Here is a 22,456-nt window from a genome sequence, read left to right as displayed (position 1 = left end):
CTGCTAATGAACATGCAAACAGTTTTCCCCATCTGCCACCTCTGTCTAAAAGGCTAGGAAGACCTTCCTCTCTGATCACAAAGAATGTAATTACTGTCTATAGAGAAGTCAAGTACAAAGGCCATCAGCCTTTTCAGGCCACCAAAGATTAACAGCTGCCTCTCCTTTAATTGGGAGAGGTAATAACAGTTACTCTAGTTAATAATTGAATGGATTCCTAGGCCATGTAATTCAGATTGAAGCTGTCATTTTTTGCTGGCCTTTAGCTAAGCTGGGTTATTATAATGGAGCCTCTAATCCTATTAGTCAGTTGTCAGTCTCACAGTGGGAGAGAGCAAAGGAAGGGAGAGCTATTAAGGTGTTATGTCTGGTACACAAGTAAAGCCACATATTTCCTCTTCAGAGGTATTTTTTTCTTGCTCAAATCAGAATGATAAAGCTATTTATGAAAGTTCTAATTTCATAATTTCTGTCTGAACGCAGAGTATTTGGAAAAGGGGTAACAGAAAAAAGGAAAAATATCTAGTTCACCTTTCTAGATGAGGTATTTTCAATCAGCTAGCAAACTTTGCTTGGTAACTGCAGTATGTGCATCCTGTGCTTGACCACGATTGAGAACGTGCAGGGGTAGGAGAGCTTAGGCTTCACAGTGTAGCACATGAACACAAAAAGCTCTGGGATAAAGTCAAGAGTGATAAGGGCCATAAGAGAAATACAGTTAAATACAAAGACCTTTTGACTTTTGTTGAGGGGATCAGGAAAGACTTTATGAGTGATTTGATCTGAGTCCTAAAGGATTGAGAGATAGCATTTGAACATTACAAATTGAGAAGGGGGCAGGTTGGATGAAGAGTATAGTTATGGTTAAGCATTTTTAGCATACTTGCTTTTTTCTAGACACTGAGAGGGATACGAACAAGTATATGACCATGTATTTGAGGAGCATCCAGCCTCACTGTGGCATCCAGGAATATAAAGAGAGCAGTGTATAGGAAGTACCACGTGATTGGCACAAGAAGCTAGTGTGGTGGGAAATGAGAGGAGGAGGAAATGAGAGGCTCTCTACATCCTTTAAGTCTACCTGGATTACTGTGTGAAAGTGATCTTCATTTGCATAAAGAGTATTTAATGCCACACGCTTAAGAAGGTGTTTTTTCCCCCCTTGATTTTAACATTTGGGCAACTCATCATTGAGCCAGTTTGAGTTTCCCTTTCTGTCCCCCTGAGGTGAAAAAGGCATAGGCTATCAGAGGATTGTCTCATCTACCTTTATGTACAGAGACAGGGAAGAGCTGTTCATCTGCACTGTGTTAGGAAATAGGATCCAGTGGGAGGTGTTTCTCCTTGTTATGCTCACGGGCCCCTATAATTGTGTTAAACTGTCATATCTCACAGGACATTTTTGCTGTTTGAGAGAGATCTTTTCATTTGTTCATCCTTTTGTTCAGTCACTCATCCATCAGGTATTTACCATTTCTGTTCTGTGTCATCACTGGGGCTGCAGAGATGAGTCAGCTGCCACTCTTGAGGAGCTTGCAAACAGAGAGAAATGGGGCCCTGAGGTGGGGCAGAGATGATGGCATGAATAGGAGTTGATGTGGGGCATGAAGAAGAAGTTAGGAGGATACTGAACAGTGTTCCCACTTGGCCATGCTCTGTGGAAGAGAATCCAAAAATGGCTTGTAGGATCTGTAATACAGAAGTGCACATGACCAAAACCATCCTTGATTTCTCTGGGGAGAAATTTGTGAGTTTTTTTATTTCACAGTTGGTTTTGCTTTTTTTGCTTCAGTTCCTTGAAAAGGTGCAATTGATAAATTAAAACTTCAATTTTCAATAATACTTTAATAAAAATTTGACTTTGAATGGCCTATCTTCCTGAAATTGGCTTTTTTTTTTTCCTGCTTAATGTCTGTTAGAGCCCATGTTTTAAGTTTTTCAAGAGGTCATATCCATGTTGTTGGCACTGCATGAAAGGCTTTGAGTTTATTTTGTTTTGTTTTTAAGGCATAGATGTGTACATTAAGATGGTCTGCTTTCACTCAGTCCTTTTCCCCTACACTTTTGCAATGTTGACCCAGTTCTCTCTTGTTGTGGAAAGGTCTATGAGAACAGCAGTGGTGCTGTTTTGTTTCTCTGTGGACAGATTGCATCAATTGGTGCATCTGCTTGGCTTAGGGTATGACATAACTTTGAGTTGAGAAATATCAAAATACAAAGGCTTTACATTGAAACGGAGTACAAGTGGAGAATTTAGTTTCTTGGTGGCTATTAAGGAGGCTCAAGGTGAACATGTGTTTCAGTCTCGAAAAACTGAATTTTGTTCTCTGGTCATGAAGCTCAATCCCAATGAAAAACTATTCCACTAGGCACATGCAGTAACAGGAATTGTATCCTGGGATCATACCAGAGCAATTGACTATCTGTGTTTTCACAGTTAAAATACCTTTGTGCGCCTTCTTTTCCAAAACTGTTGATGAAGCATTTTCTGAACAACCGTTGAAGCATTTTCTGAGTACATTCCCCTCTGCTAAGTGTTGGGGATATGGTGATGAAGAAGACATGGTCCCTGGCTGCAGGAAGTTCTGAGTTTAGTGGGGATACAAAGATGAAAAGCTAGAGGATCATCCCTTCTAGGAAGATCAGTATATGCCAAAGCACAGAGGCATGAAACAGCATGGGCCACATGGGGAATCTGGTTGAGAGAGAGGCAGGAGCATGGCAGGGAAGGAAGCTGTTAGAGAGGGATCAAATTCTGAAGAATTGTGCTAAAGAGTTTGGGCCTCATTCTGTAGACAGTGAGGAAGCAGTCATTCAAATGTTTCACCCACAGAGTGGCATGATCACATTTACTCTTGAGAATATTATCTTCATTGCATATAAAGGCATCCAGAGCAGGGCTACTCAAAAGAGAGTCCACAGGCCAGTGCCAGGCTACTGTCACTAGAAGATGGTGAGATAAGTACACAAATTTTCATCTAATATTTTAAAATGTGGGCTCAAACTTAGTATACCCTTTTTCCCTCATTTGTTTAGTATTTAATTTGTATTATATTTCACAAAACTATTGGTCACAATGGAGTGAAAATATTAAAAACAAAGAAACAAACAAAAACACCTGACTTTTATCTTAGAGTGTCTGGGAAGCACTGCTCTAGAGAATGGTGTGCTGTGAAGTAAGCTAGGATCCAGAGATACTAGTTAGGAGGTTGCTGCAGTGCCTCAAGCAACAGACCATGAAAGCCTGAACTGACATGGTAAGAATATAGACATGGATAGAAAAGGCAAAAGTTAAGGGCCACAACAGGGGATGAGTAATCAGAACTTGGAGGCTGAATCAGTGTGAAAGCTGAGGAAGAAGAAAGAGTCTAGAAGGGCAAATGTTCTTTTAAGAGTCTGCTGAAAGTTGGACCCTGTTTTACAGAGATGTTTCACTTATTTTTAATGTGGTTATTTTTTCATATTATTAAATATTTTATCTATAATTCCTATTTGAGTATAGTAGAAAGGATATGTACATATGTGTTTGCTTCCCTATCTTGACTCAGAGCCCCTCTGCCGTTTCCCCTGGGCTAAAGATGCTTCCGTGATACCCTAGGCCTGGCTCTGGTAAAACTGCTGGTAGGATAACCAATCACTACCAAATTAAATATTCATACGTACTACATGATCTCATTTATATGAAATTCTACCGTGGACAAAACTAACCTACGGTACCATAAATCAAATCAGTGGTTGCATCAGGGAGGAGGGATTGACTGTGAAAGGGGCATGAGGGGACTTTCTAGGGTAATGGAAATGTTCAGGTCTTGATAGGTGCTCATCAAATTTAACTGAATGGTATCCTTAAGATCTGAGCTCTTCACCCTATTGTAAAGTATACCTCAAATTAAAAAAAAAAAAGCCAATGAACAAAATGTGTTCAACCCCATCATTATCAGGGAAAGACAAATAAAATCCTCAATTAAATGTGAGTATACAGGGACTTCCCTGGTGGTCCCGTGGTTAAGAATTGGCCTGCCAGTGTAGGGGACATGGGTTCAATCCGTAGTCCGGGAAGATCTCACATACCATGCAGTAAAGTAAGCCCATGTGCCACAACTACTGAGCCCGTCCTTTAGAGCCTGCGAGCTGCAACTACTGAGCCCGTGTGCCACAACTACTGAAGCCCACATGCCCTAGAGCCCGCACGCTGCAACTGCTGAGCCCACACTCTGCAACTACTGAAGCCCGTGCACTCTAGGGCCCGTGGGCCACAACTACTGAGCCCATGTGCTACAGCTACTGAAGCCCATGTGCCTAGAGCCCGTGCTCTGCCACAAGAGAAGCCACCACAGTGAGAAGCCCGTGCATCACAACGAAGAGTAGCCCCAGGGCTTGAACCCATGTCCCCTGCATTGGCAGGCGGATCCTTAACCACTGCACCACCACGGAAGCCTCACTGCATCCCCACCGCAACTAGAGAAACCCGCATACAGCAACAAAGACTCAGCACAGCCAAAAAAAAAAAAGGCGAGTATACACCCATTAGAATCACTAACGTTTAAAAAAAAAACTTCATAAAGGCAAGTTTTGGTGTCATTGTAGAGTAACTGAAATCATCACAGCACTGCAATGTGTACAAAAATTGTTCTGAATATTTTAGAAAGCTGTTTGACTATAACTAATAACACAACTTATGCATACTCTGTGGCCCAGCAGTTCTGCTTTTAAGCATATACTCAACTGCATGTCACATGTGCCCAAATACATATACAAAAATGCTGAAAGCAGCATTGTCCAGAGTTTCGAAGTGGAAACAACCCAAATGTCAATCAGCGATTAAACATTTAAATAAGTTGAGGTATGTAATCAGACAAAGGAATACCATACAGCAAGGAAAATGAATCGAATACTGCTACAGGCAACAATATGGATGAATTTAGGGGAAAAAACAAGCAAGAAAAGTTAGATATTATAGAATATATAAAGTGTGATTCTATTTTTATAGAATTGAAAAGAAAACAAAAGGATTCTGTGATTTTAGAAGTCAGGAGAGCCTTTACATTGGGGAAAGACGGAGAAATAATGAGTAGGATGGGCAACAGGGGTATTATGGCATGTTATAGAGCTTTATTTTTTAATTTTGGAGTTATTACAATGTGTTTTCAATTTGCCATAGCTCATCCAGCTATATAGTTATGATTAGTGCAGTTTTATCTGTGTATGCTATGTACTAATACAAAGTTGTTACTATTTTCTAATTATATTGACATCCTAGCATAAGAAGAAAGAATGGTAACAGCATTATGGTTTTAAATAAATTACTGAGCACCTAGTTTTCAATTTTCTGATGGTTAGTTTTATTGCAAGGAAACATTTTTTCATTAATAACAACATAAATTATTAATTTTTAATCTTAAAAGTGTGAGGTCTTGTCTAGGATTCATGATGAACTTCTTATAGTCTCAGACTGTATTTTATTGTGCACAAAGAATGAGTAAATGAATGATTAAGATATTATACTACCAAACTCCAGACATGTACTGGAGCCAATAATTGATAGTCCACATCAAGCAGGCAGAGCACTGTGCTTTGAACATCAGAAGAATCAGGAAAACATGTTTGACAGAGCCTGTGAATAACTCATATATCTCCCCCAAGTACCCCCCAATAAAAAAGCCCCTCAGTATTCCAAAGACATTTGAAGGCTTAATGAACTGTAGAATACTATTAAAAGAAATATAAGGGGGTATTGTAATAGAGGGGTTGAATATTAGTTTCCTAGGGCTGCCATAACAAAGTACCACAGACTGAGTGGCTTAAATAGCACAAGTTTCTTTTCTCAGAGTTCTGGAGGCTGAAGTCCAGGGTGGAAGTGTTAGGAGGTTTGGTTTTTTTCTGAGGCGTCTCTCCTTGGTTTGTAATTGGACACCTTCTTGCTGTGTACAGCCTTTTTCTCTGTGCATGTGCATTCCTGGTTTCTCTTGTTCTCTTATAAGGACAACAGTCATATTAGATTAAGGCCTCACCCTAACAGCCTCATTTTAACTTAATCACCTCTTTAAATTTCTTATCCTCAAATACAGTTACATTCTGAGGTACTAGGGGTTGGTACTTCAAAATAAGAATTCAGTGGAGGGTGGGGACACAATTCAGCCTATAGCAGGTTGCTATCCTGTATTTCACATATTTGATGCAGTGATTCTGTGTATGCTTAAAAACTCTTGCCGTCCCCATGCCAGAGGAATGCGAAGAGCTTATATATCCTTCCCACAAGAATGGTATACAAATCAGAAGTTGTATAGAAAAATCATAGGTTGAGTTCTAAAATGGTTACTTAATAGTCTCCCTAAAATAGGTGAAGTGGCTTTTTTAATTTTTATTTATTTATTTTTAGCTATTATCATTATCACAGACTTTTTTTTTTTTACATCTTTTTTGGAGTATAATTGCTTTACAATGGTGTGTTAGTTTCTGCTGTATAACAAAGTGAATCAGCTCTATGTATACATACATCCCCATATCCCCTCCCTCTTGCATCTCCCTCCAACCCTCCCTATCCCACCCCTGTAGGTGGTCACAAAACACTGAGCTGATCTCCCGGTACTATGTGGCTGCTTTCCACTAGCTATTCTAAATTTGGTAGTGTATATATGTCCATGCCACTCTCTCACTTGGTCCCAGCTTACCCTTCCCCCTCCGCATGTCCTCAAGTCCATTCCCTACGTCTGTGCCTTTATTCCTGTCCTGCCCCTAGGTTCTTCAGAACTTTTTTTTTTTTTTTAGATTCCATATATACGTGTTAGCATACGGTATTTGTTTTTCTCTTTCTGACTTACTTCACTCTGTATGACAGACTCTAGGTCCATCCCCCTCACTACAAATAACTCAATTTCGTTTCTTTTTATGGCTGAATAATATTCCATTGTATATATGTGCCACATCTTCTTTACCCATTCATCTGTTGATGGATGCTGCCATGTCCTGTGAATAGAGCTGCAATGAACATTGTGGTACATGACTCTTTTATTATTTTATTTTTATTTTTTTTATTATTATTTTTTTTTTGCGGTACGCGGGCCTCTCACTGTTGTGGCCTCTCCTGTTGCGGAGGAGGGATCAGGTTCCCAGACTTCAGACTATACTACAAAGCTACATGCAGGCTCAGTGGCCATGGCTGGGACATGGGAACTAATGAAACTTAAAAGCTTTTGCACAGCAAAGGAAAACATAGACAAGATGACATGCAGGCTCAGTGGCCATGGCTCACGGGCCCAGCTGCTCCGTGGCATGTGGGATCTTCCCAGATTGGGGCACGAACCCATGTTCCCTGCATCGGCAGGCGGACTCTCAACCACTGCACCACCAGGGAAGCCCTACATGACTCTTTTTGAATTATGGTTTTCTCAGGGTATATGTCCAGTAGTGAGATTGCTCGGTCGCATGGTAGTTCTATTTTTAGTTTTTTGAGGAACCTCCATACTGTTCTCCATAGTGGCTGTATCAATTTACATTCCCACCAGCAGTGCAAGAGGGTTCCCTTTTCTCCACACTCTCTCTAGCATTAATTTTCTGTAGATTTTTTGATGATGGCCATTCTGACTGGTGTGAGGTGATACTTCATTGGAGTTTTGATTTGCATTTCTCTAATGATTAGGGAGGTTGAGCATCCTTTCATGTGTTTGTTGGCAATCTGTATATCTTCTTCAGAGAAATGTCGATTTAGGTCTCCTACCCATTTTTGGATTGGGTTGTTTGTTTTTTTGATACTGAGCTGCATGAACTGCCTGTAAATTTTGGAGGTTAATCCTTTGTTAGCTGCTTCATTTGGAAATACTTTCTCCCGTTCTGAGGGTTGTCTTTTCATATTGTCTGTGTTTTCCTTCGCTGTGCAAAAGCTTTTACGTTTCATTAGTTCCCATTTGTTTATTTTGGTTTTTATTTCCATTTCTCTAGGAGGTGGGTCAAAAAGGATCTTGCTGTGATTTATGTCATAGAGTGTTCTGCCTATGTTTTCCTCTAAGAGTTTGATAGTGTCTGGCCTTCCATTTAGGTCTTTAATCCGTTTGGAGTTTATTTTGGTGTATCGTTTTAGAAAGTGTTCTAATTTCATTCTTTTACATGTAGCTGTCCAGTTTTCCCAGCACCACTTATTGAAGAGGCTATCTTTTCTCCATTGTATATTCTTGCCTCTTTTATCACAGATAAGGTGACCATATGTGTGTGGGTTTATCTCTGGGCTTTCTATCCTGTTCCATTGATCTATTTCTGTTTTTGTGCCAGTACCATACAGTCTTGATTACTGTAGCTTTGTAGTATAGTCTGAAGTCTGGGAAGCTGATTCCTCCAGCTCCATTTTCTTTCTCAAGATTGCTTTGGCTATTTGGGATCTTTTGTGTTTCCATACGAATTGTGAAATTTTTTGTTCTAGTTCTGTGAAAAATGCCAGTGGTAGTTTGATAGGGATTGCATTGAATCTGTAGATTGCTTTGGGTAGTAGAGTCATTTTCACAATATTGATTCTTCCAATCCCAGAACACGGTATATCTCTCCATCTGTTTGTATCATCTTTAATTTCTTTCATCAGTGTCTTATAGTTTTCTGCATACAGGTGTTTTGTCTCCTTAGGTAGGTTTATTCCTAGGTATTTTATTCTTCTTCTTGCTTTGGTAAATGGAAGTGTTTCCTTAATTTCTCTTTCAGATTTCCCATCAATAGTGTATAGGAATGCAAGAGATTGCTGTGCATTAATTGTGTATCCTGCTACTACCAAATTTATTGATTAACACTAGTCGTTTTCTGGTAGCATCTTTAGGATTCTCTATGTATAGTCTCATGTCATCTGCAAACAGTGACAGCTTTACTTCTTCTCTTCCAGTTGGGATTCCTTTTATTTCTTTTTCTTCTCTGATTGCTGTGGCTAAAACTTCCAAAAGTATGTTGAATAATAGTGGTAAGAGTGGACAACCTTGTCTTGTTCCTAATCTTAGAGGAAATGGTTTCAGTTTTTCATCACTGAGAATGATGTTGGCTGTGGGTTTGTCATATATGGCCTTTATTATGTTGAGGTAAGTTCCCTCTATGCCTACTCTCTGGAGGGTTTTTATCATAAATGAGTGTTGAATTTTGTCGAAAGCTTTTTCTGCATCTGTTGAGGTGATCATATAGTTTTTCTCCTTCAATTTGTTAATATGGTTTATCACAGTGATTGATTTGCGTATATTGAAGAATCCTTGCATTCCTGGTATAAACCCCACTTGATCATGGTGTATGATCCTTTTAATGTGCTGCTGGGTTCTGTTGGCTAGTATTTTGTTGAGGATTTTTGCAGCTATGTTCATCAGTGATATTGGCCTGTAGTTTTCTTTCTTTGTGACATCTTTGTCTGGTTTTGGTATCAGGGTGATGGTGGCCTCGTAGAATGAGTTTGGGAGTACTCCTCTCTCTACTATGAGTTTGAGGAGGATAGGTGTTAGCTCTTCTCTAAATGTTTGATAGAAGTCACCTCTGAAGCCATCGTGTCACGGGCTTCTCCTCTTCCTCTCTTTGTTGTTGAGTCTGGCTAATAGTTTATCAATTTTGTTTATCTTCTCAAAGAACCAGCTTTTTGTTTTATTGATCTTTGCTATTGTTTCCTTCATTTCTTTTTAACTTATTTCTGATCTGATCTTTATGATTTATTCCCTTCTGCTATCTTTGGGGTTTTCTCTTCTTCTTTCTCTAATTTCTTTAGGTGTCTGGATAGGTTGTTTATTTGAGATGTTTCTTCTTTCTTGAGGTAGGATTGTATTGCTATAAACTTCCCTCTTAGAACTGCTTTTGCTGCATCCCATAGGTTTTGGGACGTCGTTTTTTCATTGTCATATATTTTTAGGTATTTTTTGATTTCTTCTTTGATTTCTTCAGTGATCTCTTGGTTATTTAGTAGTGTATTATTTAGCCTCCATGTGTTTGTATTTTTTACCATTTTTTTCCTGTAATTAATATCTAGTCTCATAGCATTATGGTTGGATAAGATACTTGATAAGATTTCAGTTTTCTTAAATTTACCTAGGCTTGGTTTGTGACCCAAGATATGATCTCTCGTGGAGAATGTTCCATGAGCACTTCAGAAGAAAGTGGATTCTGTTATTTTTGGAAGGAATGTCCTATAAATATCAATTAAGTCCATGTTGTTTAATGTATCATTTAAAGCTTGTGTTTCCTTATTTATTTTCATTTTGGATGATCTGTCCATTGGTGAAAGTGGGGTGTTAAAGTTCCCTACTATGAATGTGTTACTGTCGATTTCCCCTTTCCTCGCTGTTAGCATTTGCCTTGTGTATTGAGGTGCTCCTATGTTGGGTGCATAAATATTTACAATTATTATATCCTCTTCTTGGATTGATCCCTTGATCATTATGTAGTGTCATTCTTTGTCTCTTGTAGTAGTCTTTATTTTAAAGTCTGTTTTGTCTGATATGAGAATTGCTACTCCAGCTTTCTTTCGGTTTCCATTTACATGGAATACCTTTGTCCATCCTCTCACTTTCAGTCTGTATGTGTCCCTGGGTCTGAAGTGGGTCTCTTATAGACAGCATATATACTGGTCTTGTTTTTGTATCCATTCAGCCAGTCTATGTCTTTTGGTTGGAGCATTTAATCCATTTACATTTAATGTAGTTATCAATATGTATGTTCCTATTACCATTTTCTTAATTGTTTTGGGTTTCTTATTGTAGGTCTTTTCCTTCTCTTGTTTTTCTTGCCTAGAGAAGTTCCTTTAGCAGTTGTTGTAAAGGTGGTTTGGTGGTGCTGAATTCTCTTAGTTTTTGCTTGTCTGTAAAGGTTTTAATTTCTCCATCGAATCTGAATGAGATCCTGGCTGGGTAGAGTAATCTTGGTTGTAATTATTTCCCTTTCATCACTGTAAATATGTCCTGCCACTGCCTTCTGGTTTGTAGAGTCTCTGCTGAAAGATCAGCTGTTAACCTTATGGGGATTCCCTTGTATGTTGTTTGTTGCTTTTCCCTTGCTGCTTTTAATATTTTTTCTTTGTATTTAATTTTTGACAGTTTGATTAATATGTGTCTTGGCATGTTTTTCCTTGGATTTATCCTGTATGGGCCTCTCTGCGCTTCCTGGACTTGATTGACTATTTCCTTTCCCATATTATGGAAATTTTCAACTATAATCTCTTCGGTATTTTCTCGGTCCCTTTTTTTCTTCTCTTCTTCTTCTGGGACCCCTATAATTCCAATGTTGGTGCATTTAATGTTGTCCCAGAGGTCTCTGAGACTGTCCTCAATTCTTTTCATTCTTTTTTCCTTATTCTGCTCTGGGTAGTTATTTCCACTGTTTTATCTTCCAGGTCACTTATCCGTTCTTCTGCCTCAGTCAGCTATTGCTTCCTTCTAGAGAATTTTTAATTTCATTTATTGTGTTGTTCATCATTGTTTGTTTGCTCTTTAGTTCTTCTAGGTCCTTGTTAAACGTTTCTTGTATTTTCTCCATTCTATTTCCAAGATTTTGGATCATCTTTACTATCATTACTCTGAATTCTTTTTCAGCTAGACTGCCTATATCCTCTTCATTTTTTTGGTCTGGTGGGCTTTTACCTTGCTCATTCATCTGCTGTGTATTTCTCTGTCTTCTCCTTTTGGTATTAGGCAGCCTCTCTGCTAGTGAGTGGGGTTGTGTTTCTGTTTTGCTAGTTGTTTGGCATACGGTGGCCAGCACTGTAGCTTGCTGGTCTTTGAGTGGAGCTGGGTCTTCGCGTTGAGATGGAGATCTCTGGGAGAGCTTTCACTGTTTGATATTACATGGTGTCAGGAGGTCTCTGGTGGAACAATGTCCTGAACTGGGCTCTCCCACCTCTGAGGCTCAGGCCTGACACCCGGCCAGAGAACCAAGACCTGGTCAGCCACACAGCTCAGAAGAAAATGGAGAAAAAAGGAAAGAAAAAAGAAATAAACTTATTAATTTTTAAAAATTATTAAAAGTAAAAAAATTTTAAAGTAATTTTAAAAAAAGAAAGAAAAAGAAGAGAGCAACCAGACCAAAAAAAATCCACCACCAATGATAACAAGCACTAAAAACTATACTAAAAAATAAATAAATAAATAAATGGACAGACAGAACCCTAGGACAAATGGTAAAAGCAAATCCATACAGACAAAATCACACAAAGAAGCATACATATACACACTCACAAAAAGAGAAAAAGTTAAAAAATATATATCTATATATTAAAAAAAATAAAGGAAGAGAGCAACCAAATCAATAAACAGATCTACCAATGATAATAAACTCTAAATACTAAACTAAGATAAACATAAAACCAGAAACAAATTAGATGCAGAAAGCCAACTCCAAGTCCACAGTTGCTCCCAAAGTCCACCTCCTCAAATTTGGGATGATTCGTTGTCTCTTCAGGTATTCCACAGATGCAGGGTACATCAAGTTTATTGTGGAGATTTAATCCACTGCTCCTGAGGCTGCTGGGAGAAGTTTCCCTTTCTCTCCTTTGTTCTCACAGCTCCTGGGGGTCAGCTTTGGATTTGGCCTCGCCTCTGTGTGTAGGTCGCTGGAGGGTGTCTGTTCTTCACTCAGACAGGACGGGGTTAAAGTAGCAGCTGATTAGGGGGCTCTGGCTCACTCAGGCCAGTTGGAGGGAGTGGTACAGAATTCAGGGCGAGCCTGCGGCGGCAGAGGCCAGCATGACGTTACACCCACCTGAGGCGTGCCGTGCGTCCTCCCGGGGAAGTTGTCCCTGGATCACGGGACCCTGGCAGTGGCAGGCTGCACAGGCTCCCGGGAGAGGAGGTGTGGATAGTGACCTGTGATTGCACACAGGCTTCTTGGTGGCTGCAGCAGCAGCCTTAGCGTTTCATGCCCGTCTCTGGTGTCCGCGCTGATAGCCGTGGCTTGCACCCATCTCTGGAGCTCAGTTAGGCAGTGATCTGAATCCCCTCTCCTCGTGCACCCTGAAACAATGGTCTCTTGCCTATTAGGCAGTTCTAGACTTCTTCCCAGACTCCCTCCCAGCTAGCTGTGGCGCACTAGGCCCCTTCAGGCTGTGTTCACGCAGCCAACCCCAGTCCTCTCCCCGGGATCCGACCTCTGAAGAAGCCTGAGCCTCAGCTCCCAGCCCCCACCTGCCTTGGCGGGTGAGCAGACAAGCCTGTCAGGCTGTTGAGTGCTGGTGGGCACCGATCCTCTGTGCGGGAATCTCTCTGCTTTGCCCTCTGCACCCCTGTTGCTGCGATCTCCTCCGTGGCTCAGAAGCTTCCCCCCCGCCAACCCCCATCTCTGCCAGTGAAGGGGCTTCCTAGTGTGTGGAAACCTTTCCTCCTTCACAGCTCCCTCCCTGAGGTTCAGATCCTGTCCCTATTCTTTTGTCTCTGTTTTTTCTTTTTTCTTTTGCCCTACCCAAGTACGTGGGGAGTTTCTTGCCTTTTGGGAAGTCTAAGGTCTTCTGCCAGCGTTCAGTAGGTGCTCTGTAGGAGTTGTTCCACATGTAGATGTATTTCTGATGTATTTGTGGGGAGGAGAGTGGTCTCCACATCTCACTCCTCCACCATCTTAAAGGTCTCCCCTTCTTTAAAAAAGGTACATCTAACTGGTTAGTTATTAGATTATCTTGTATTACTGAAGAAAAAAGTTCTAGCAAAGGAAATCTTTGTGGAAGTCAGTTTGTCTTGTTAAGTGGTAATTAACATTACAAAATAATCCAGTTTTTAAAAGTGTTGCTAAAAACTTCTGTATGAAATGATTTTTTCCTATGCTTGGAGTGCTTCATCCCTTTCCCTTTTCTTTTGCCTGTCTCAAAACCTCAACTTTCTCAGAAAAGCCTGTGCTGAGCCCTTTCCCCAATATACAGTTGATTCCCCCACAGTTCTCATAGAGCACCTTTCCTTTTTCTTCAGAGTACTTATTGTAATTCAAATTGTTTTATTTATATTTATTTGATTAATGTTGGTCTCATTCACTAAATTTTAAGCTTCATGGGGGACAGCAACTATGATTTTTTGTTCACCACTTTTGGCCTATAGTTCCTAGCACTGAGTAAGCATTCAATAAGTGTTTGTAGAATAATTGAACCAACAGAATATTTCACACTACAACTAAATATTACATTTGGTTATCATTTTATGCCTGGGAAATGGGGTTAATTTCTTTTTGTATTTCTGTTTAGAATGTGGCAGATCAGATTGCATTTCAAGTTGCTGGTGGATTAACAGCCCTTGAACACATTCTTCAAGTAGTGGTCCCAGTCACAAATGTGAACACAGTTTCACGAATTCCTCCTAAGTAAGTATAGTTTTTTAATCTGTCTTTCACGTTTCACTTGTGAGTCATTTCTGCCCTATGGTTTCCATATGGGGGACCACAGGAAAATTGTATGTTTATTCAGGCTTGAATAGCAAAAGCTTACACTCCCCATTAGGGAGAAAAACAGAGGTGCTCGACTTCATTTACAAAACTCAAATTGAGCTTAAAAAGCCTTATGAAGGAAATTTCTTTGGTCTGTGACCTTTTCTAATCCTAAATCAAGAAGAACTGATGAACTTGTGAGAAGTTCTAACTGCTTACAAAATTTGAACAGAAATGAGTAGTAATAACAGCTAACTTTTTGTATTGCATACAAAAAAGGAGGTAAGTACATTGACAAAGGCCTGAGCTGTGAAATTTGAAGAAGTCCCTAACGTACAGGAAGAGCAGTCTGAGGCCAAGACTGCCATAGTCTGGAGTCCCAGCCAAATAGTTGGGAAGTGGATTGCAGTTTGGTCTTTTAACTGCAAATTGCTCTGTCGTAAGGATCATGTGCATCCTTTAGACCCAAGATCTACTTTCTTATTCTTTTACATCACCCTTTGGTCCCTGGCCATCTAGGATGTAGTAGCAGACAGCATTATTTCAGAAGTATTGTATTCCTGAGTTGTAACATGCACAATTTTTGGATTGTGGAGACTCTTATTTACAGGGTTTAAATGAGAAGTTTTGATAAAAGTTCAGTTATATCACTGAGAAACTTTTAAATATTTAATCAGCTCTATAAAAGTGAGTGCTTCATTTGTGTGCTGGATACAACAGAAAAAAAAATTCCAACAGTATGTTATCTTTCTTCCTGAGAGACATTTGGTAAAATAGAAATAGCGCCAGCTTTGGAGTCAAACAAACCTGAATTCCAGTTTTACCTCTGCTGGTTACTAGTTGGGAGAATTGGGACAAGTGCCTTAATCTTGTTGCATCTGTTTCCTCATTTGGTCAAACAGGGGTAATCATATTCACCTCACAGTGTGGGGATCAGTTGAAGTAATAATGTATGTGAGAGTTCTTTGTAAACCTTAAAGTGTTATATAAATATTAGGTGACAGTTTTTAAAGTAGTAATCTTGCCTGGTTCAAGACAGTGTTATCTATTTGACTTGAGAGATTTCTAAGTACAGACTTTGATATTGAGTTAGTTTGGGTTGTTTTGCTCTACTGACAAAGTAGAGATTAATGAAAGAAGGTATAGGTGTCCTTTAAAGTCAGAATATCTTTCTTTGGAGCAGAAAACCGTACATGGGGCAGTTACAGCACACAAATAGATGTTCTAACCCAGAAGAGTTGCTACTCCTTATCAAAGTAGACTTTATTGACAGTGTGTTGCTTGGCATGTTGTCAGCCCTCAATGTATATTAATTGTCAGAGAGAGAGAGAGAGGAAGGAAAGAATGAAATACAATAAAATGTTTGAGGTAAGAAAGGAAATGACATTTGGTTCTTTGGGACAGTGCTTTTCGTAACTGTTAATAATTCATATTGTTCATCTTAACTGCACCTATAGTTTTTGTTTTGTTTCTTTTTTGGTTTCATTGTTGTTGTTTTCTTTGTTTTCTGGTAGGTTGCAACACGCATGACCCTGAGCTCCCTTAATGGTAACCTAGATGAAATGCCTATTTCCCCAAAGCTACCTTTGTCATTGTGGCAGAGGGCATGTTCTGGTGCTTATTTGTGCCTCTTGTTTAGGGAACAGAAGAGGTTTCCATAGTTCCCAAAAAGACCTAAGTAAGAATTAGCACACCTGCTTTGGAAGGGAGCCATGGAATCCTGAAAGTCCAGATCAATGCTTCTCAGCTGGCCACAGTGCCAGGATTGAGAGTTTGTTTCTTCATCTCATCTTAGGCCAGTAAGTTTGTGTTTTCAGCCAGGTACTGCTTACTGAGTGAGGCCAGCACTCAGGGCTGTGGGCATCTAGCATGGACTCTAAGATTCTCCTGTCCGTCCTTAGCACAGCTCAAGATCATGACTCTACTTTCTAAACTAGCCTCACTTCTCCGGGCTAATGAATTAGGGTTATGCTGCTTACTTGGAGACAGGCAAGAAAAATGCCACAACTACATTAGATTTAAATGTAGACTCAAAGCACACTGGTGGGCCTGAGTCAGTGACTTTTTCATATTCCTTCTAACTGCTCTCTGGCCTTGGGACTTCCTTTGCTCTCAACTTGCCCAGATCCTCCCCTTCTATCCCTGTTGAGCTCCCAGCCCTCATCATCATGAAACTTCTGCCACCTTAGCGCATTTTGTTTTCTGCTTCCTGTGGCCTTTCATGGCTCTTACCTAGAGAGACTTTTGTTTTTTGTTTTTTTTAACTATCCTACAGTAGTTCATTTTTCTCAGCAATAAACAGGAAAAGATTTGAGAAGTTGCAGCCACTGTCTAGTAACATTTATCATGTGGATCACCTATGACTGCAAGCCTAATGCTTCACTGCCCCTGCAGCCCCAGAGCTCTGTGAGTGGAAAAATCAACTCCCTGATCCTCTTTCCTCACCAATTTGCCCATCTTCCTTTTTACTACACATGGTACCTCAGCAGTTGTCCTATAATTATTGCTAGGTAACTCCCTCTGAGTGAATATTTTGCTTCCAGCAGAATTTTTTAGTGTGAAATTGAGAATTATACCCACTTACGAAAATTTAAATTTTTGAAACCTTTCTGAATCTTCACTGGGTTGTTTTTCTTTTTTTTAGAAACAGAGAAAGCCCATAAACCTGCTTGAATCCTTTTCAAATTATCATTGGTTAGGTCCCATTTGTTTATTTTTGTTTTTATTTCCATTATTCTCAGAGATGGCTCCAAAAAGACATTGCTGCAATTTATGTCAAAGAATGTTCTGCCTATGTTTTCCTCTAGGAGTTTTATAGTATCCAGTCTTACATTTAGGTCTTTAACCCATTTTGAGTTTATTTTTGTGTATGGTGTTAGAGAATGTTCTAATTTCATTATTTTACATGTAGCTGTCCAGTTTTCCCAGTACCGCTTATTGAAGCGACTGTCTTTTCTCCATTGGCTATTCTTGCCTCCTTTGTTGTAGATTAATTGACCATAGGTGCATTGGTTTATTTCTGGGCTTTCTATCCTGTTCCATTGATCTACATGTCTGTTTCTGTGCCAGTACCATACTATTCTGATTACTGTAACTTTGTATTATAGTCTGAAGTCAAGGAGCCTGATTCCTCCAGCTCCGTTTTTCTTTCTCAAGATTGCTTTGGCTATTCAGAGTCTTTCGTGTTTCCATACAAATTGTAAAATTTTTTGTTCTAATTCTGTGAAAAATGCCAGTGGTAGTTTGATAGGGATTGCATTGAATCTGTAGACTGCATTGAGTAGTATACTCATTTTAACAATATTGATTCTTCCAATCCAAGAACACGGTATATCTTTCCACCTGTTTGTGTCGTCTTCAGTTTCTTTCATCAGTGTCTTATAGTTTTCAGAGTACAGGTCTGTTGCCTCCTTTGGTAGATTTATTCCTAGGTATTTTATTCTTTTTGATGCAATGGTAAATGGAATTGTTTTCGTAATTCTTCTCTTTGATCTTTCACTGTTAGTGTATAGAAATGCAACAGATTTCTGTGTATTAATTTTGTGTCCTGCAACTTTACCAGATTCATTGATGAGCTCTAGTAGTTTTCTGGTAGCGTCTTTAGGATTTTCTATGTATAGTGTGTCATCTGCAGACACTGACAGTTTTACTTCTTCTGTTCCAACATGGATTCCTTTTATTTCTTTTTCTTCTCTGATTGCTGTGGCTAGGACTTCCAAAACTATGTTGAATAAAAGTGGTCAGAGTGGACATCCTTGTCTTATTCCTGATCTTAGAGAAAATGCTTTCAGCTTTTCACCATTGAGTATGATATTAACTGTGGGTTTGTCATGTACAGTGGAATATTACTCAGCCATGAAAAAGAATGAAATAATGCCATTCGCAACAACATGGATGGACCTAGAGATTATCCTACTAAGTGAAATAAGCCAGGCAACGACAGTTATCATATGATATCACTTATATGTGGAATCAAAAAAAAAAAGATACAAATGAACTTATTTACAAAACAGAAATAGGCCCACAGACATAGAAAACAAACTTATGGTTCCCAAAGGGGAAAGGGGTAGAGGAGGTATAAATAAGGAGGTTGGGATTAACATATACACACTACTATGTATAAAATGGATAACCAATAGGGGCCTAATGTATAGCACAGGGGACTATGCTCAATATTTCATAATAACCTATAAAGGAAAAGAATCTGAAAAAGAAGATATAGATAGAGCTATAGATTTATAGATATATAGATAAGACTGAACCATCGTGCTGTACACCTACAACTAACACAATATTGTAAACAAACTATACTTCAATTAATATATATATATATATATATATCAGTTATTACTGAAAGGATATGGGGATATGATATTCTAAAATCAACCTTTTTAACAAATGTGCTCCAGTAAAATTGTTTTCAGTGCCAGGAAAGATCACCATGAAACAAGGCAATTTTCTTTCTTTTTTTTTTTTTTTTGAATTTTTATTGGAGTATAGTTGCTTTACAATGTTGTGTTAGCTTCTACTGTACAGCAAAGTGAATCAGTTATACATATACATATATCCCCTCTTTTTTAACAAGGCAATTTTCATTTCATGTTGTATCTACTTTTGGAATGACTCATGTTATTCTGCCTCCTAATTTTACTTGGAGAAAACACGTACAAAACAATGAATGACATATTCTAACCTTTTCTTTGGTTTAGGCTAATAACAGTTGTTTTACATAGCTTTTTTTTAAATCAAAGTATAGTTTATTTACAGTGTTGTGTTAATTTCTGCTGTACAGCAAGGTGATTCATTTATACATATGTACATTTTTTATATTATTTTTCATTATGGTTTATCACAGGATATTGAATATAGTTCCCTGTGCTATTAGGACCTTGTTATTTATACATTCTATATATACTAGCTTGCCTCTTAACATAGCTTTTAATATTTGAAAATAAATGATAGTTTGTCATTTTCTTTGGGCTAAAGGAATGCCCCATGTTATGTAAATAAGAAGATGGATCTGCTGTGACCTAAACTTTGTGTTGTGTTTTTGTAGTATATTTACATAGTGGCAATGATAACAGAAGTGAGAGTTGACACTTGCTGGCATTCCACATCTCCAAGCCCTTTTCGGGCAGCAGTAAATGTTCATATTTCATAAAGAAGCCAGCCAACCTTTTGGAACACCAAAAATGATACTGGGCTGTCTTTCCCAGGTTGCCTTTTACTTATCTGGTATTTCTAGTTCTTGACAGGTACTCATGGACAAAAAAGGGGCCAAATAGTTAAGCTATTCTACTTAACTATTTTATTCTCTAAGCTGCTCTAGGTTGTTCTGTAGCAGAACTAACCAGCCCCTCTTTCTTCTCCATCAGCCTTGCTTCTCTTCCTCCATTGTCCCTCTGGACACAATTTTTTAATATGTAAGTAGTCTTATCAACATGGAGCAGTGCAGACCACATAGTATCATGGAAAACAGACAGGCTCTGCAGTCAGATCTGAGCTTAAATCTCTGCTTTCCATTTGGTAGCTATGGGATCATGGGCTAAATTACTTGTTATAACAGAGCCTCAATTAAATGGTAACCCTACCATGTAGGGTAGGGCTTGTTGACTGCTAAAATTGTGTGTATTTATTAAGTGCTCTGCACAAAGAAAACACTTAGTTAATATCAATGGGGGTTTCTTGGTAGTTGTTATTGTCCTGACTCCACTTACCCTACTTAATTATTGAACTTTAAATCCCTAAGTCTGTGTCACTTTGGGTTCTAAGAATCTATGATCTATTAATTTTACTTGGTCATTTGTTTTTTTCACCCTAAGTCCAAACTTCATCCTGGTTAATTTTGGCCCAGCCTGTCAAGATCCTTTTTGGATCTTGATTTGGCATCTAATTTAGTTTCTTTTCCTTTAACTTTGTGCCACTCCTGAAGTTGATCTGTAAAAGATATGTATCTTCATCTAACTCATTGAAGAAATATCAAACAGTTTAGAGAATAGTCCAGTTTAGCACTTTATTAATGTTGCCAAGTACTCCATTCGTTGTGTTATCTTCTCCTCAGAGATACTGTAGTTCCTTGGGATCAGAGACCATAGTAAATACATTACTTATAAATCATATGATATCTTAGTAAGTATCATTTGAATACATGAATGAATTCATTTTCTGAGACACAGAAGTAAAGCAGTAAAAGAGCACACTGCTTCAAATACTTGACTCTGTGGACTTAAAATATGATCACATCTCAATCTTAGCCAAATAAGGCCCTACTGATTTTGACCACTCTGTTAGCTAGACTTAAGGCAATATGTTTTTATTCCATCTTTAAACTTCTGTGAATTTGTATATCTTATAACTTCTTTCCTCAAAAGGTCAAAGGGAATGCTACAACTATATTCTTGGTTGTTGTCCTTATCACAGTTTTAGAATCAGAGTACACGGGTTTATGTAAGATTACCCCTGTTTTAATCTATGATGAAAAATAAATTCTTCCTGCTGCTGTGGCCTTTATAAAGTATACCTCTCTATTCACATCAAACAAATTAAGTTGCTTTTTTGCTTCTTTAGAGTATATACATTTATCTATCTAGTAAATCAGTCTCAGGTAGAACAATAGTCACTGAATACAGTAAAAATAAACAAGTTCAGGATGATGTGAGGTAGAGCCTTGCTTACTAGGAAGATCACAAATTTATTCTCCAAAGTAAAATCACATAAACTTATGCAATTTATCTACTTGGCAGTATTGCGTTTGCTTGATCCTTTGAAGTTGGTGGAGAGGCAGAACTTAACATTTATTGAGAGCATCCTCAGTGACAGTCCCTGTGTCAGATGCTTTGCGTGGCTTCCCTTGTTCACTCCTCACAGTTGCCGGAAGCCATGTACGTGACCGCTGCCAGAATGAGGGTCAGGAGCAACAATGTTTGGGGCATGACTGCAACCTGAAAGAGAGCCATGATACTCTTTTTTCAAAGAGTGTTTCTTCTTTCCAAATGGCAGAGTGTTTGGAATTACTCTCCCATGATTATTGAGGTTTCATCCCTAAAGGTGTCTGTTCCTTTTTCTTGGTCTAGTGATACTCACAGGGTAGCGACTGATGCAGTTCATTTCATAGTGGAAAAGGGATATCCCGTTGTATACCAGAAGCAGGTACCTCATGTAGGGCTTCTGATCCTGATACCCAGGGAAACTGTTCTCTAGGGATTCCTTTCTTGGGATCAGTTGTATGTACATATGGACATGGGAATGGGATTGCCACATCTAGAAACCATTTGAAATAGACCTTGTCCTTAGGGAACTTACAGGGAAATGAGGTGGGTTAAACTCTAAATATCATTAGTACTAGCCTGCTGTGTTACCTTTGTGGAGTAGCCAGCCTGGTGGTATATGTAAGCTCTTCATAAAAGGAACGTTTTGTTACGTATCTAATGTCTGCAAACTTAGTTTCCTCAGATGCCTGGCCTCGTGTGCCTGGCCTATAGCTTGCTTCTTATTCTGGTCTCTTGACTCACGTGTCTGTTCTCTTTGGAGCTCATCTACTGTTAAATCTTTGCCTTTCTCTTCAGTTTGTAACACAATCCAGACTCCGTTAACCCGTTTTCACCATGAGCTTCCTTCCCTACTACCCTTTATCTCTTCTTGGCTTGTCATATTCATTTCATATTCGCCTCAACTCCATTCCTGTTCGTTGTTCCCTTTTTCTGAGTGTTATAAATACTACATGTTCTAGGCATTGCAGCTGTGCCTCTTCTAAGCAGCTATATTTTATGCCATAGGGTGTTTCCCCCAATGGCTGTAGCTGGTTAAACCAAGAATGGACATTTGACTCAAAAGCAGCTAATCTATAGACCAGCCAGCAGTATCAGGCTTAAAACGCAGCCCCCAAAATTAAACTGGTCCAGTCAAGTTTCTCTCTCAGGGATTTGCAGTTGGAAAATTATAAAACTCCAACCTATTTTGTATGTGTGTGTGTGTGTGTGTGTTTGAATTTGAAAAATCATGTAGAATAACTTCTGGGATGGTCATTACAGGGCTGTGTTCACTCCAAGTTTAGCAGGACTAATGAAGGCCAGTTGGGGGGAAAGGAGGAGACCAAAACTGCTTCATAAGAGAAAAGGGG

At 39.0% G+C, this 22,456-nt stretch overlaps 1 protein-coding gene across 1 annotated transcript in view; it reads left to right on the top strand.

Annotated features, from left to right (window-relative positions):
- Positions 1–22,456, top strand: part of LOC112415810 (S phase cyclin A-associated protein in the endoplasmic reticulum-like) — a gene marked incomplete at its 5' end in the record, with an annotated part of 224,280 nt that overhangs the window by 61,418 nt on the left and 140,406 nt on the right. The window contains one exon of the mRNA XM_024768976.1: positions 14,159–14,274. Coding sequence (XP_024624744.1) covers positions 14,159–14,274 — 116 coding nt within the window. The remainder of the gene's footprint in view (positions 1–14,158; positions 14,275–22,456) is intronic.

This window comes from Neophocaena asiaeorientalis, unplaced genomic scaffold, assembly GCF_003031525.2.
Source record: "Neophocaena asiaeorientalis asiaeorientalis breed wild unplaced genomic scaffold, Neophocaena_asiaeorientalis_V1.1 scaffold879, whole genome shotgun sequence".
NCBI lineage: Eukaryota > Metazoa > Chordata > Mammalia > Artiodactyla > Phocoenidae > Neophocaena > Neophocaena asiaeorientalis.
This window is presented reverse-complemented; position numbering and strand designations above follow the sequence as displayed.